This window comes from Myotis myotis, unplaced genomic scaffold (genome assembly GCF_014108235.1).
Source record: "Myotis myotis isolate mMyoMyo1 unplaced genomic scaffold, mMyoMyo1.p scaffold_m19_p_1, whole genome shotgun sequence".
NCBI lineage: Eukaryota > Metazoa > Chordata > Mammalia > Chiroptera > Vespertilionidae > Myotis > Myotis myotis.
The window spans coordinates 174,688,452-174,706,012 of record NW_023416313.1 but is presented as its reverse complement, the minus strand read 5'-3'; the positions used below and the strand labels follow the sequence as shown (position 1 = coordinate 174,706,012).

General features: G+C 42.1%; 1 protein-coding gene and 1 pseudogene across 6 annotated transcripts in view; one reads left to right on the top strand and one right to left on the bottom strand.

Moving 5' to 3' along the window:
* Positions 1-16,542, top strand: part of SLTM (SAFB like transcription modulator) — a 58,002-nt gene extending 41,460 nt beyond the window's left edge. For 2 of the 6 annotated variants that reach the window (XM_036303032.1, XM_036303017.1), the window contains exons 17-21: positions 1,162-1,332; positions 4,475-4,789; positions 4,898-5,039; positions 12,628-12,788; positions 15,143-16,207. In XM_036303032.1, coding sequence (XP_036158925.1) covers positions 1,162-1,332; positions 4,475-4,789; positions 4,898-5,039; positions 12,628-12,788; positions 15,143-15,251 — 898 coding nt within the window. In that variant the 3' untranslated portion in view covers positions 15,252-16,207. Of the gene's footprint in view, positions 1-1,143; positions 1,333-4,474; positions 4,790-4,897; positions 5,040-12,627; positions 12,789-15,142; positions 16,208-16,427 lie in introns of those variants that run through there. The other 4 variants (XM_036303023.1, XM_036303006.1, XR_004966716.1 and 1 more) reach the window with 3 other exon arrangements.
* LOC118652868 lies at positions 3,358-3,669 on the bottom strand (annotated as a pseudogene).
* Positions 16,543-17,561: the final 1,019 nt, after the last annotated feature.

The following is a 17,561-nucleotide window of genomic DNA, read 5'->3' as shown; positions in this document are numbered from 1 at the left end:
GTCTGCTTTCCTTTCTCTTTCCTTCCTAATGCCAAATGTTTTCCCAATATGATGGAAATACATGGTTATAGTAGGTTTCAGTGGTTGTTCTCAGACCCGTTTTCAACATTCTTACAAGGTACTACTGATAACAAAAATGGATGCCATAGCCCTAACCGGTTTGGCTCAGTGGATAGAGCGCCAGCCTGCGGACTGAAGGGTCCCAGGTTTGATTCCGGGATCCTTCAAGGGCATGTACCTTGGTTGCGGGCACATTCCTAGTAGGAGGTGTGCAGGAGGCAGCTGATTGATGTTTCTCTCTCATCGATGTTTCTAACTCTATCCCTCTCCCTTCCTCTCTGTAAAAAAAAAAATCAATAAAATATGTTTAAAAAAAAAAGGATACCTTAACTTGGGAAGGCTCAAATATAGATTCTGTGCGTGTCTGTGTTCATGATTCACAATAGATTTCAAAAATATAATCATTTAATTTTAATATGAAATCTATGAGATTTAGTGGATTGTGTTGAGAAATAGGTGTAATGAATGAATTGTGCTTGGGACTTAATCCCTCAAACCTTCCTAAAATTAAGTATAGCTGAAAAGTTTGTATACTGCTGGTTAGAATTTTACTACTAGCCCTAGCTGGTTTGGCTCAGTGGATAGAGGGTTGGCCTGTGGACTGAAGGGTCCTGGGTCTAGTCAAGGGCACATGCCCGTGTTGCGGGCTTGATCCCCAGTAGGGGGCATGTAGGAGGCAGCTGATCAATGATTGTCTCTCATCATTGATGTTTTGATCTTTCTTTCCCTCTTCCTTCCTCTCTGAAATCAATAAAAATATATTAACAAAACAAATGAAAAAAGCACATTAAAAAAAAAAGAATTTTACTGCTAAAATGGTATATTGAATGTTTTACCTCATTTGTCTTTTCCATCTGATAATTTTAAAGCAGACAATTTTTCAACTACTTTCTCTCCTGTGAAGTTCCTCTAACACTATATGACTTTACATAATTTAATAATTTGTTGCTAGCTCGTTCTTGTAACAAAATGTTTTGTGTTTTGAGTTTATTAGCCCTCTGTGTCCACAGTTCCTAGCATGTGGTATGTATGACTCCAAGTAAGTGTTGTTTGGTTATTATAATACTAATTTATATAAATTAGCAAATATTTCTCTTCAAGGCGAGATGATCCTTACTGGAGCGAGAATAAAAAGTTGTCTCTAGATACTGATGCACGATTCAGCCATGGATCTGACTACTCTCGCCAACAGAACAGATTTAATGACTTTGATCACCGAGAGAGGGGCAGGTTTCCTGAGAGTTCATCAGTACAGTCTTCATCTTTTGAAAGGTAAATAGATTATGTTGAAAATTGTTGTATTTAGTATATGAACCTTGCTAGTGATAAGTTTGGTTCTCTTAAAATCTATAGGTCTTAAAGTATATAGGTCAGAACTGAGTGTTCAAAACAAATCGTATGTTTTGTTTTGTTTGCTGTAAATTGCCTTCACTCTGTGCACTTTTTGGTGTGAAAACATCTCAAAATATTATAATTCAAGAGTCAAGATGACCTACCCAGGAGGCTGTAAAAATTGGTTTGAATAATTAGAACTGTGAAATGGAACTAGTTTAAAATATGAAACAGATCTAAGAACCAAGCTTAGAAGCTACACAGTAACAAGTGTGAACAAGCTGAACCTGTATTTCCATGGAGAACCTGTATTTCCATGGAGTGACATTCCCATTGGCCAACAGGTCCCAAATTCACACGCACAAGGTGTAGCTCTTCTTTCCCTTTTCCTTTCTCTCGTGGGAAAGATAATCAGAAACGACCATGGAAAACATGAATCATTGAAATTCACTTTGTGGACCAACTCCTAAAGAGAGCGGCCACCACTCTAAAATGATTAAACATGTAGTGTTTACATGATGGCTTTCTACACTTCGAGAAACCCTCAAAGACTAAACTGCCTATTTAAAAATTCTATTCTAAAGAACCTAAACTTCCTAGCAGCTTTTGTCCTTTTGCAGTAAGACAAGACATTGTACTGCCACACAGGGGTCAACCACAGCTAACTTGTCCCGTCAGGATTTACTCTAATGGACAGTTCAGCTGGTAGACCGATGTCCATGTATTCTTTATAATGATTTTAGACCAACTTTTTTTTTTAATTTAAATAAGTTCTAGGCTTCAAAAATGTAATGTTTGACCCTTTTGCTGATATAAGAAGTCTTCCCTTCAAATGTCGAATTTACTAAAATAATTTACATAGCAGTTGTTATACTCCATGGAAAAGTCATCAATTCAGTTGCAAACCTTTGTTTTCCTTTACTTTCTGTTATGCTCTGTATTCTCCTTTCCAAATATAAAAATGCTGCAACATAAATAATAAAATAGAACAAAAATGAAAATTTAAAAAACACCATTATCCTGGCTGGTGTGGCTCCATTGGTTGAGTATAGTTCTGTGCACCAAAAGGTCGCCATTTTGAGTCCTAGTCAGGGCACATGCCTGGGTTGCAGGCTCGATCCCTAGTCAGGGCATGCAGTAGGCAATCAATGTTTCTCTCCCTCTCCCTCTCCCTCTCTCTCTAAAAAAAAAATTCTTAAAAAAACACACACACAAAACGCCCTCATTTTATTCGTGAGTTCTGTGAACTGTCCAAATAATGCCTGTGAATGGCAGCAACTTCTCTCAGTCATTCAAATTGCTCATGTTTTATAATACAGAATTTATAAGGGACAGCTAAAGAGGATTGTAATATGAAGAAAATTAAGAGGTAGCCAAGGAAAAACAACTAATCAACTAAAAATTGCCATAATAACCCAGATTTAAACAAAGAATAAATTTGTATCTTGGATAACATGATAAAACTTCAAGGTAACATCACAATTTATACTAGATGGCTTTACTAGTATATGAATTAATATATTAGATTTATTTCTTCTACTGTAGCTGCAAATATATTAAACAATTATTTCTTCACTCATTTCTCTTTCCCCTAGTGGTGGCATTTAAAACTGAGTAACTGTATTTAGCACTCATTAATTTAGAAAATATAAAAAGGCTTTAGGAAAATAGAGACAGTAGATTCATTTTCATATACTACTTGTTGGAGTAAAGTCTCCTTTTGGGGATACTGGTGAACAGAACATTTTTTTGGTCTGAGTTACTGTTTTCTGGGCTTATCTCAGACAGAGAACTCCCAAATCTTATGTAGGCCCAGATTATCTTGGCAGAACTCTCCAGTTCCCAGAACACAGCACAGCGATTTCATCTGTTCTCTTTTTGCATGTTCAGTTTTGTTCCTGGGAATATGATTCAGTATTAAAAATTAGTTTGATAGGCCACCATAACAACGTTAAGTAGGTTGGCTTTATCTCTCTTTTTTTTTTTTAATCCAAAATGTGTTTATTGGGATGGCTTCCCACTCGTCTTGATTTGAGGTGCTTCTAGTGCTGCTTCCTTCTGAAGGAGCGTCCTTCTGTAAGCCTTGCTTTTCCTCCTGTTGGCTGACAGAGAACAGTGGAGCAACCAATACACATGGCTAAAGACAGTGGTGATTTCATAGCAGGTTGGGCATTTTATATCCATGAAGTAGGAATTAGGGCTCTGCACCAGGTGTTTCTTCTTTTGTTTCCTCTTCTCTTCTGGAGAGGGATGGAGGAGATTCTTAGCAAAAGGCATATTGTTGTGGGGAGGTCGTCACCGCCGGAAAGGATTGGCTTTATCTTAACCTTTAAAACTAAGTGGGAATACTATTAGCTTTGGATGTGCCTCAATTGTTAAGAGCAGTGAAATATCCTTCAGGTTGGCAGTGCCTTGAATGTTTGACGTAATCCCTCCTGGATGCTAAAAAACCAACCATCATGCCGGACATTTACCTCAGTTTAAGAGATTATGAGTTATCTATCTATATAAAAGCCTAAGTGACCATTACAACCAAACAACCCGAACGACCAGTTGCTATGATGCGCACTGACCACTAGGGGGCAGATGCTCAACGCAGAAGCTGCCCCCTGGTGGTCAGTGGGCTCCCACAGCAGGAGCGTAGCTCTGCCAGAAGCCAGGCTCTCAGCTGGTGATGGGAGCCTCTCCTGCCTCTGCAGCAGTGCTACAAGGTGGTGGCAGCAGGCGCAGCAGGTCTGGGATGAGCAGTGGTGGAGTTGCGCCCAGCCCTGGCTGGGGCTCCCATCCGGCCACCTGCTGCTTTGGCACTGCTACATCCCTCAGGCCGAAACCTGGCAGTCCGACATCCCCCGAAGGGTCGCAGATTGCGAAAGGGTGCAGGCCAGGCTGAGGGACCCCACCTGTGCACGAATCTGTATACCAGGCCTCTAGTAATCAATAACTGTGGATATTTTGGTGGCTTTGCCTTAAGTTAATTTTTACAGAAGATGTAACTATTGTAGATTATGTCAATAAAGTTAAGAAGAATAAGGCCAAGTAAGTACTTCTGAGGACCTATGTTCTTTGTTTTGATAAACAATAGGCGAGAACGCTTTGTTGGTCAAAGTGACGGGAAAAAAACACGTCCTACTGCACGAAGAGAAGATCCAGGTTTTGAAAGGTATCCCAAAAATTTCAGTGATTCCAGGAGAAATGAGCCTCCACCACCAAGAAATGAACTTAGAGAAACAGACAGGCGTGAAGTACGAGGGGAGCGAGAAGAGAGGAGAACCGTGATCATTCACGATAGGCCTGATATCACTCACCCGAGACATCCACGAGAAGCAGGGCCCACTCCCTCTAGGACCTCCACCTGGAAAAGTGAAGGAGGCATGTCCAGTGACAAACGGGAAGCAAGGTATTCGTGTAGTTTCTAATGCCTCTATGGTGGTATATATTGCATTTGGGTTAAAAGAAAGTTATAATAGAATTTTGATCGCATACCTTTTGGGGTTTTGTTTAACAGAGTTGAAAGGCCAGAGCGATCTGGGAGAGAAGTGTCAGGACACAGTGTAAGAGGGGCCCCACCCGGGAGTCGCAGTAACGCTTCCAGCTATGGCAACAGAGAAGGAGAAAGGGTCATTACAGACCGAGGAAGTGGAGCACAGGTAAGTGCTAATGAAGGTTTATGCTCAGCTCTTCGGAAATCACTTTAGAGGACTTATCATTTTGATGTGACCTAGATTGGTTGATTAGAATGACTGGGAGACTAGTTTCCTATAAAAAATCTTCGTATTTTTCATATTTTACTGTCAGTAGTTGAACATCAGTAATTCAAAGAAGTTGGATATTAACCCCGAAATTCTTGTTCATTTTGTTGTTGTTGTTGTCGTTATTAATCGTCCCCTGAGGATATTTTTTCTGTTGATTTTTAGAGAGAGTGGAAGTTAGAGGTGGGGAGAGAAACATCTGTATGAGAGAGACACATTGATTGCTTGCCTCCCATACACACCCCTACTGGGCAACTGAGGTATGTGCCCTTTTTTTTCTTCTTCTTAATTTAAGAAGATACTCAGGTTTATTATCTGATTTACATTTGACAAAGCAAAGGTAGGTGCAACAAAGAGCTGTTTGACAAAGTCAAGCCTCAGTTATCAGACAAAAGTATTTCCGTGGCTGCCCCAGAAGGCACTTTGCCACTCCTAAGTAGCTGTGCTCCACAGTGCAAATCACTCATTGTAGACACTGTGGTGCCGCACTTGGAGTATAGGTCTGCAGGCACTCGATGAGGTATGTGCCCTTGATCAGGAATCGAACCCACAACCCTTCAGTCCACAGGCCAATGCTCTAACCACTGAGCAATGGGCCAGGGCTTTTAGGGACTTTTTTTACTAGAAAAAAATTTAATCCCTTGGCATTCTTGCTAATACCACTGTATACTTTCTGATTATTTAGAGCATTTATGACATAAATTTGGGCCTGGTGACATTATCAGCTTTAATGTTTCTAATAAGTGGAAATATTCAGTAGGTCATTTCATTGAGCTGTTTACCTGTAAACCTTAAGCCTGGGTATATAATCAGACATCCTGCTGTAGTTAGAGTGAAACAGGGCCGTATCATAGGCCAGCCCTCTGCGTTCAGATATTCATTAGGAAAGATGTCTGCCGGGGTCCAACCCCAGCAGGTTCAGGGGTCCCCAAAGGTGTGGACGGAGTTGGCGAAGAAGGAATGACACGGAGACAGTGTTCAGTTGATCAGCAGCCTAGCCAGGATCTCCAGCCAAGTTCTGGTCTGGATCTCCAGAGAGGTTCTGCTGTTTATTGTCTTGTTACATCCGTATTTATCCCAGTTGATTTTAATCCTGTCAATTTCTATTACAAAGGTTAGGGCATTTCTTATCTCCATTCCAGGGAGTAAAGATTATGTAGCTTAAGCATGATTGTTTGTAGTGATTAACTGCCCGCCTGGCACTTAGTTAAGGAGTTTCATCCCCTCCCTGACTTCAGGGAAAAATTCCTACCTGGGGAAACAACCTTTCTAGGAGAGGTGACCTTGGTTAAAACACACAGCGCTAAGGGGAGCAAACATATTAAGAACAGTATGCTATATACGCCAGGTCCCTTGAAACATATGCTGTGCAGATGTTTCTTTCCTGCAGCGACTGTGTCAAGCAGCAAGGATGGACCGGCTTCCGGCAAATTCCCCCTTTTTTATTTTTTAAATGATCATGCATGCAAATCAGTGGCCACCTCTCAGATTGGGCCATTTAAGTCTCGGAAGAAGAGTGGCAAGCAATGATAGTGAGCATAGCTATAAACATAGTGGATGGAGCGCAGAAGGAGCCCCATTCCTATAGAAGGTTGCCAGCCTCTTCAGTCAAGGGATTTCAGCTGTCCTCAAGTTGTTGGTTTGATTGTCTTTGTTGGTCTGGCTAGCGGGCGGCTTCCCGAAGCGTCATCAAGTTGAAGGGCTGCATCAAAGGGTCCATCAGGGCCGTGGTTGATGGTGGTGTCGATGTCCGAGGAGGAGTAAGCTGTGCCCTCTGGATCCAGCTGATATGGAAAATGGAGGGTAGTAGAAAAAGAAGAGAAAGCAAAAGAACTACAAGGCATGGAAGTGTTTAGAAAAAAGAGGGAGAAGAAAGGGAAGAAGGCAGTGTCCTGACACAGCCCTTTCCTTCAGCTTCCCCTTTCCCTGTGGTCCCAGGTAGAAATGGGAAACAAGTCCTGTTGCAGTGAGAGGGCAGCTGCTGTCAGCCAGTCTCTGTCTTTACCTGGGTCCCGATCTGAGCTGGGCATGGGAAGCAGGAAGCAGCCATGGGGACAGGAGACCTTCCTCAGAAGGGGCGAGTGTTCAAGCCCCTGCACCATTGGGGAGGGGGGTCTGTGCCCAACCTTTGTTGCACCCCAAGTTTTCTCCTACTGGCCCCCGACTGTGCCTGTCTTAGGTTGCCCCACCCTGTGGAGTCTTACCCATCGTTGACTACCAGCCATCTCTGGGCCAAGTAGGGTGATGTGAGGTTCAGTTTTGTCTCCTTGATAGCCTATGTCCCTCTGGCCTCCATGCCCAGCAACTGCCTTTGGATTCCCTCGCCTGCTGGCGGGGCTCTGGCATTGATCATAGGAAACTCAGGTTTCTTCTCTAGAGAGGGGCCAGCTTACGCCATTGGGCCAGAGACAGATCCATGGTACCAGCCACCATGAGGCTTCAACCTCAGCATGAACAGAGAGCTCAGGCAACAGCTATGGGCAATTGGATTGTAAGAAGAGGGTCCCTCTTGGCACAAGGGTAAGAGGGGCCAATACAGGACAAAGGAGAGTCCCAGAACAGGGCTTTCTCAGCCCAGGATGTCAGGCTCTTGGCACAAGACAACTCCATGTATGGGGCATATACCAAACACCCCTAGTCACGGCATAAAAGGGAGGTGCCCTTCCTGGAACAGTAGGGTAGGGAGATTCTAGAAAACGCTGTGTTCAGGAAAGAAGGAGAAAGGCCAAAGAACCAGCAAACAAGTAGTTAGATTTTAAAAAAAGGAAAAAGGAAAGGAGATGTGGGGCAAAGCTGGGACATGTGGAAAGACAAAACGGAGGCACATGTGATCCTCCCAATGGACAGATTGTTCCAGCTCAGGGCTGCACATCTGCTGCAGATGGGCACTGGTCAGGTGTGCTATGATGAGGCAGAGATGGCGGGCGGTGAGACATAAGGTCGGACTAGACGGTCTGTAATCCACACAGGTGAGTCTGCGTCCTGTGGAAATATACAAGCATATCCTCTCCCCTGGGTTAAAAGTACATCAGGTCCCTTCCAGGCTCCTGTAAGCAAGTCTCTCCATTTGACGAGGGCTTTAGGTTTAGTTAGATCAGGGTTCCAATGCCTGTACATCGGGGAATTTCCCTCAGAATCTACATTTAGTATATTAATTACAAATAGAGTACGTTGTAGAACATGATGAGGTGAGGAATATTTAAACTCATTTTTTTGTAATATTTTGTAACAGGAGTAAATCAAACACCGCTGGGGCTATATAATAGAACTCCCATTTGAGATAAGATATCTCTTCCCCATAATGTAAAGGGGATAGTCGTAATTACATAGGGACAGAATGTTCCTGAATGTTGATCTTCATCAGCCCAAGTTAAAATCTGAGAACTCTTTTTTACATTAGATGCCTTGCCTAGTCCTACTAGGGAAGTGGAGGTGGTGTGCATGGGCCATGAAGAGGGCCAATCCTTCCCTGCTATGCAGGAAACATCTGCTCCTGTATCCAATAGACCTTCAATTGGTTTTCCCTGAATTTGTAAAATTTTTGTAGGTCTAGTAGCATGGATTTCTTATATCCAAAATGCTGCATCACTAGATCCAAAGCCTCCGGCCCCTCTAGCTTCCTGGGTAACAGCTGTCCCTATTTTATGTATTGGTAACAGGATTAATTGGGCAATTCTCTGGTTGGGCTGAATCTGTATAGTTGTGGTGGGTGGGGAAAGTAAAATCTGTATTTCTCCTGTGTAGTCTGCATCAACAACTCCTGGGATGACTAAGATCCCCTGTAACGAGGTGGAGCTCCGTCCTAATATTAAACCTACGGTTCCCTCAGGCAGCGGCCCAGACACTCCTGTAGGAATGGCTGCTACTGGCAAGTCTGGGGTTAGTACTGCATGGGTGGTTGAGTGGAGGTCCAATCCTGCACTGCCTGGGGTTGCCCTGAAGAGGTCACTGACTGATCGAAATTTGCAGAGGGGTTGAAGGTTGATGCCCCTATTATTGCAGGGGCCTGGGGCTGGCCCCTTCTCAAGTTTCCCAATTGAGGTGATGGGATATAACCTCCTTGGGAACTATTTGTAGAGTTTAAAGGCCGACCATTTTTATGGTATTTTGATCTACATTCCTTTGCCCAATGGAATCCTTTCTGACATCGGGGACAAACGGTTTTTGGAGGATTAATATTATTCCCTAATGTATTTCCAGGCTGTCGAGGAGCTTGCCATCTGGCCTGAGTATTATTATTATTTTTATTTGGGCATTCTCTGCTAAAGTGCCCAGATAAGCCACAAGAGTAGCAGTTCATATTTCTTTTATTACCTGTATTATTGCTGGCTTGTCCTATAGCCTGTACATATTGAGGGTATGTCTCCCCTTTGAGAGCTGCAGCTATAGCTACACCCTGTATAAATGCTGGACTTACATCAGCACACTGTTTTATAAAATCATTTATAGTTCCTGTTCTGCGAATCGGCCTTAATAAAGCCTGACAGGTATTATTAGCATTTTCAAAAGCCAGTTGTTTGATTAGGATATCGGCTGCCTCTTTGTTATTGATTACTCTCTTGACTGCCTGTATGAGGCGAGAAAGGAAATCCTGATATGGTTCCTCGACCTTCTGTTTAACCTCTGTAAGGGTGGTTGTTTTTCCTGCTGTATAAGGTAGGGATTTCCAGGCACTTACTGCACAACTGGTTACTTTGGTAAGTGCCTCTGTGGGCATATTCATTTGCTCCTGAGCCGTGTTAAAATCACCTTCTCCTAATATCATGTCTAGGGTTATTCCTTTTCTGGTTTTTTTTGCTAGTGGCTACAGCTTTCTTAGCAAGATCATCATATTCAGTTTTCCATAATAAGTAATCGCCTCCTGAGAGACAGGCTTTACAAACCTGTGACCAATCATAAGGAGTCATCCATTTACTGGCTAGGGTTTCTACCAAGGTTTGTGTGTAAGGAGCTAGAGGTCCATATTCAGAGCAGGCCAATTTTAATTCTTTAAGTACTTTGTAAGGTATAGGCTCCCAGGTGGGGTTTCCATCCCCACCAGACTCATTCTCATATGCAACTGGGAAGCAGAGTGAGAATTCAAGATCTCCATTAGCTTCAGCTTCTCTTATCGCCCTTTGAAATTTAGACATGGAGCTCATAGGAGCCACAGGCTTCCTTTCTAATTTGGGGAGCCTGTTTTGAATGGGAGGGCCTCTCTCCTCTCTACTGACTGGAAAGGACCAATGGTCATGTTTATGATATTTATTCTCCTCCCGATCAGTAGGCATAGCTAAATTGCTTTTAGATTGAGCTGAAGACAATAATGATGTATCCTCTCTGGGTGGAGCCGAGGGACTATTTAAATTTTGAGAAAGTTCAACCGTTTTTGCCTCTGGTGCCAAGGTTTCACAAATTGAATTCCAGAGAGAAAAGGTATCTGGCGGGACCTTCTCAGATCCATGGTAGCTATAATAGTTCTTTAATTGCTCTCCTACTTTAGTTCAAGTTTCTAAATTAACAGTTCCATCCTCAGGAAGCCATTGACATACGTCTTCTATAAAACTTTCTGTCTGACTGGGAGTAACCTTAACTCCTCTGCTAGCAAGCATATGCGTTAAAAGATTAATACAGAGTCTTTTTTCTTTAGACTCAGTATGACCCATCTTGTCAATCTAAGTTCTGTACTAACTACCCGCTTACCCTACTTATCCTCTATAGGGGGGGTCTGCAGCACCCTATGGTGCAGTCCTATCCGTCCCAAGTACGGGGGGACTTACCTAAGGGTCCCTGTTCGGGCGCCAGATGCCGGAGTCCAACCCCAGCAGGTCCAGGGGTTCCCAAAGGCGTAGACGGAGTCGGCGAAGAAGGAAAGACACGGAGACAGTGTTCAGTTGATCAGCAGCCTAGCCAGGATCTCCAGCCAGGATCTCCAGCCAAGTTCTGGTCTGGATCTCCAGAGAGGTTCTGCTTAGGATCTCCAGCCAGGTTCTGTGTCCATGTTCTCTTGCTAGGTTCTCCAGGTTCTCCAGCCAGGTTCTGTAGCCATGTTCCCTCGCTAGGTTCTCCAACCAGGTTCTGTCCAGGTTCTCCAGCCAGGTTCAGTCACCAGGTTCTAGTCAGGTTCTCTTGCCAATTTCTGTAGTCAGGTTCAGTCCAAGATCTTTTGCCATGTTCTCTCCAGCGAAGTTCTTCTGTCTCTAGGTTCTGTGTAGGTTCTGTCTTCTTAGTTCTGTGTTCTAAGTTCTGTCTCTTGCTGTCTTGTTACATCTGTATTTATACCAGTTGATTCAATCCTATCAATCTCTATTACAAAGGTTAGGGCGTTTCTTATCTCCATTCCAGGGAGTAAAGATTATGTAGCTTAAGCATGATTGTTCGTAGTTAAAGTGATTAATTACCCGCCTGGCACTTAGTTAAGAGGTTTTATTCCCTCCCTAACTTCAGGGGAAAATCCCTACCTGGGGAAACAACCTTTTTCAGAGAGGAGACCTTGGTTAAAACACATAGTGCCAAGAAGGTGAGAAAACATTTTAAGAACAGTATGCCATATATGCCAGGTCCTTTGAAACAGCAAGGATGGACCGGCTCCCGGCAGATGTCCTGGGAGAGATCCTGTTCCTCCCTCGAAAATTCTATTTTTCATCAATAAGTTGTTCTACCAGTGTTCTCTTTAGGGTTCCTTTAACTCTATTTTCTGTGAGCTAAGTATCATAAAGTTTGACTCTTCTTTCCTCAGCTCCTAGGTTCTGTGGATTTTGTTTCTTTGTGTTTGGTATTCTGTTTTTTATAGTCATGGATATAAGACCTTGTCAGAGCCATAGCACTAACTAGCCATAGCACTCTATAAAATAAGATGACAGCTCCTGTTTTTATGTGCTGTTCACATGTTGATCATATACCCTAATTTGTCTTAAGGTTAAGACCTCTCACTATGCTTTCTTACATATATAGATCCAGGCATTATATAGAGATCCAGAAATACTCAGCATTCACAAAATACTTGGGTGCTAGAAGGTATAGAAATGGAAATTACAGTGCTGAATCATTTCCCCCTACCCCACCCTCTGTAGCTTCTTAATGCAAAATAGAAGGAAACCCTTTATATTTGCTGTTGTATTATTATTATTAATTCTTTTCTCTTCCCAGACATCTTACTAATTTGCTTCTGACATTAAAAGCACACTAGTGTCCTGGCCAGGTAGCTCAGTTGGCTAGAGCATCATCCCAATACACTAAGGTTGCGGGTTTGATTCCTGGTCAGGCGCATAACAAGAAGCATCCAAAAAAAAAAAGCATCCAGTGAATACACAAATAAGTGGAACAACAAACCGATGTTTCTCTCTCTCTCTCTCTCTCTCTCTCTCTCATCTCTGTCTTTCTCCCTTCCTCTCTCTAAAATCAATAATAAAAATTAAAAATAAATAAATAAATAAAAGCATACTAGCACAAGTAAATTGGTGTGAGGCTGAGGATGTCATCACTTCTCTTTTAATATGGCCTTTAGCACTACCCTGAAGAGCGACGTGTGGTTGAACGCCATGGACGGGATGCAAGCGGACCAAGAAAAGAGTGGCATGGCCCACCTTCTCAAGGGCCTGGCTATCACGATGCAAGGCGAATGGGTGATGGCCGGTCAGGGGCAAACATGATAGCCCAACATACAAGGTAAGTAGGTAATTAGTTAAAAATTTTCTGCCAGCACACAACCATATCTTTATCCTTTCCTTAAAGGTCATGATAGCTTCTGAGAGATTGTATAGCAACACCCCTTGCCCAACTATTTCCCCATGTTAACTCAAAATCTCCAGGAGATTTTATGCAGGGCAACTGATGTTAATTTTTGCAGTTATATTCCTCGTGGTAAGTTAATTGATTGGCATTCTGGCATATTGATCTAGATACACGCCTGAATGTATGTCAGAATCCGGTAGATAATGAACATTAATTTCAAGTTGGAACCATCTTCTTGTTCACTATCTGTCATTCCTAAAATTCCTAGAAAGGAAGAAGAAAACTGAAAGTCTGTTCTGCTTCCTTCCTTTTCAAATAACTCTAGCAAAACTGGTGGACCTTTAACCCACAGCCTGTTCATAGGCTAAGAGGCAAGCTTTATTTTCTTTTCACACCAACCCCCATAGGGTCCTTCAGCAGGCAAGTCTTTGGCCTCTTCCTCTCTCGCATGCTTTTCTTTCTTTCCCATTGACTGGTCTTAGAAGACATATTGGGTTGGCTTACTAACCCGAGTTTCTGCTATTCTATTGGGTGCACCTACCGTCAAATTTAAGTGTTTATTTCTACTTGTGCCTGCACAGCCTCATCACTCATTCTGTCCTTGGTTTTTGAAGGTCACCAATGCCTTCGTTTCTTGATAAATATAGAGTCCTTTACTATCTTAGGTCTTGGGCACTATTTCTCACTACTGCTTTTTTGTGTGTGTTTGTTTTTCTAAACACTCTTTCTAATGAATCATAATTTCCTTTCTACCTTTTTGATCCAATTTGCTGGCTTCTTCAAATGGAGTTCTATATTGTGATCTCCATGTAAATGGCCTGCTGTCTCCATAAATTCAAGGTCACATCCAACTCATTCTTTTCCTGTTTCAAACCTTCATGTCCCAGTTATTGCCTCTAGGTTTTTTTAATTTGCCAGTGCCACTAATACCTCATTCACCCAGACTGGAAGACCATGGGCCTCAACTTTGTCTATCTTCATTCCTAGTATAAATTTCTAAGTATGGTACAGTTTTTAAAAAACATTTGTTAACAGCTATGCTTTCTTCCTCATTTCAGCTTCTATTCAATATTCCCAAATTAGTCTTTTTTTCTGCTCCATTATTCACACTATTTCTAAATTTAACCACTGGAACTTTTAAAAATATATATATAAGGTGTGGTTTTTTTCTTTTTTAATTTCATAGAGAGGGAGAGAGAGAAACATAAATAATGAGAGAGAATCATTAATAGGCTGCCTCCTGCATGCCCCCTACTGGGGATCAAATCTGAAACCTGGGCATATGCCCCAACTGGGAATCGAAACCATGACCTCCTGATTCATGGGTTGATGTTCAAGCGCTGAGCCACGCCCGCCGGGCTGAAACTGTTTTATTATACCATTTACTTGCTCAGAACCACAAGCAGCTTCTCTAGGTCACAGGAGCTAATCCAGATTTCCTCAGCCTGGCAGTCAGACCTTTCTATAACTGGTTTTATTTTACTTAATAAAACCCATTTCACTGTAGGTTTTTATCTCCCAAAATTTAGGGGTTTTTGGTGAGTCTTTTTCATATATATCTATACTAATAAAAGGGTAATATGCTAATTAGATTGGGAGACCTTCTGGACATCCTTCCGGACAAAACCATGGTGGCAGGGCCGAGGCAGAGGCAGTTAGGGGCGAGCAGGCCAGGAGGGGAGGGCAGTTGAGGGCGAGCAGGCTGGTGGTGGGGGGCGGTGCAGTTGGGGGCGAGCAGGCCGGCAGTCAGAGTGGTTAGGGGCAGTCAGGCAGGCAGTCAGGTGAGCAGTTAGGAGATAGCGGTCCCGGATTGCAAAAGGGATGTCCCAGATCGGAGAGGGTGCAGGCCGGGCTGAGGGATCCCCTGCCCCCCCGTGCATGAATTTCGTGCACCAGACCACTAGTATATATATGAAATAATCTCTATGTCAGAGGTTCAACTTCCTAGTTGATGCTGATTTGGGGACCACACTTTGGGAACCACTGCTATAGTCCACTCATGTGTATGCCCTTAAATGGCTTTCTATGAGGCAAGTTCAACTACCCAAATTCAAGTTCTCCCTCTACCATTTATTAGCTCTATGCTCTTAAACAAGTTACTTAACCTCCAGATGTCAGATTCTTCATCAGTAAAGTGGGATGGGTAGGACTATTGAATACAGAACTTAACTTAATATGGGTAAAGTACAAAGAATAGTGCCTGATAAATTATAAGCACTTTGTAGGTATTAACTGTAATTTTTTGTCCTTTTGTTCTCTGACTTTTTTTTCTTTTGCTCCTTTTTCAGTAATGCCTCCCCAATTAATAGAATTGTGCAAATTGGTGGCAATTCCATACCAAGAGGAAGTGGCTCTGGATTTAAGCCATTTAAAAGCGGGCCTCCACGACGATTCTGAAAATTAGCTCTCTGCCATGGTTTCAAAATAATTTATTGAAATCTCCAGTAAACTTTATTTGACTACTTACGAAGAGGACCTCTGACTTGCTTGAGAGTTCGTTCAGACTTTTCTTTATTCCCCTTTTTTAAAATTTACCATGATTGCTTTTCTCAATTTTGGAGAAGATGTTTAAATAGTTCTGTTGTAACTTTTAATAGTTTTGTGTATCATTCAACTTTTTTTTCTTGTAGCACCAAGACACATTGGAAAAGATTGTAATCAAAACCATTTTGTTTAATACCATGTGAATAGAAAGGGTAGTTTGCAGCTGTGTGGTGGTAGTTTCATTTGCAGCCTGGCTCTGGTATCAGGCTATAGAGTTACATGTCACCAAGCATTTTCAGCCTCCCATTTTGAAGGCTGTATAAGCTGAAAAGGTCTGCCGTCTAATTTTTAGAGAATACGATTGTTCCTTGCATTTCTGAGTATTATGTAACCTATTTTTTGCAGAAGGTACTGTTACATGAAGTACATCTGTGTACCCTGGTTTTAAAGAATGTACTCTTTTTGAAATAAACCTTCATATTCTGTATAGTTGCTAAAGCGTTGAGAACCTTCTTATCTGTAAGGAGAACCTGAGAACCGAGTTTCAGTTTAGCATAGCAGCATACTTGTTCAGGTTTGCATGGTGTGAGACCAAACAGGTTAGTGAAACCTTGGCGGTGAGGTTTGTATCACTGAGGTTCTTAGGATGAGTTGTGCAGGTAAGTGCACTTTTAGGTAATCTGTACTGTTTGATGGATAAATTCCAACTCTGGGAATTATGTGGGTATTAATGTTTCCATGTTCCCAACCATGTTGAGAAGTGGAAAAAAACCCAGGTTCTAGATGGGTGAATCAGTTGGGTTTTGTAAATACTTGTATGTGGGAAGGCAATGTTGTCTTTTTGTGAAAATAAAAGTCCACACCTGGAAGTGTATGTGTCTTTGTTTCCAGCTTTCTAGGTGTTAGTCCTCCAGCCCTCTCTGGAGTTAAATCCAAAGTAATTGACAAGGTTTAGAGCGATAAAGGCAGTCTTTTGGTCTTTGTTCCTGAGATAAGTCTAAGTTTGATTCTTCACCTCAGTAGCTGGACAGTACAGTCTTTTGAAGTGTTAGAGACGCATCCACTAATCTTAAGGCTTTTTTTTTTAAGGCATCTTTTCTAAGAAGCCCTTGAAGGTAAATTCTGAAGACCATCTCTTAAAGCCTCCCATATACCTTCATATAAATCAGTGATACATAATCCATATGTCCTAGGTTCTTGGTAAGTTAAGCAATCTTGTATATTACTTCATTTCCTGATCCCCACACTGTAGAATGGCACGTAGACACCTCAGTATAGGAATGAACTAATTTCAGCTTTGCCTTCTCTTTGTGACTTGGGTTATTATATCACTTCTAGTCCGTTTGCTCATTTATAGAGTGGAACGATCACAAGCAATTACTGTGGAATCTTGTTTTACAAACTTAATTCATTCCAGAAGGCTATTTGAAAACTGAATCATTTTTTCCCATTAGCAACAATATAAACTGAATTAATACTTTCCATACCCCCAAATGGTCCTGTTTTAACCTTTCTTATATATAGTACATGTCTAATATACTGTCTATAAATAAACACTTTAAAAACAAGAAGGCCGAAACCGGTTTGGCTCAGTGGATAGAGCGTCGGCCTGCGGACTGAAGGGTCCCAGGTTAGATTCCGGTCAAGGGCATGTACCTGGGTTGCGGGCATATCCCCAGTAGGAGATGTGCAGGAAGCAGCTGATCGATGTTTCTCTCTCATCGATGTTTCTAACTCTCTATCTCTCTCCCTTCCTCTCTGTAAAAAAATCAATAAAATATATTTAAAAAAATAAAAAATAAAAACAAGAAGGACATGAAATGTAAATGAAAATTTAACAAAAAGGAAATGTACAATAAAAAATGAAAATTGCCCTAACTGGTTTGGTTCAGTGGATAGTGTCAGCCTGCAGACTGAAGGGTCCCTGGGTTTGATTCCTGTCAAGGGCACTTGCCCAAGTTTGCAGGCTCAATCCCCAATAAGGGGCTTGCAGGAGGCAGCCAATGAATGAGTCTCTCATCATTGATGTTTTTATCTCTCCCTTCCTTTCTGAAATCAATAAAAAATATTTTTTTTTTCAGAGCTGTGACATTTTTTTTCTTTTGTTTTATTATTTAATGTGTTACATATGTCTCCTTTTTCCCTGATTGACTCCTCCCCACCCCCTGCCGCTACTCCCAAACCCCAGGACAAGCCCCCACTGCCCCTGTGTCTGTGTCCATT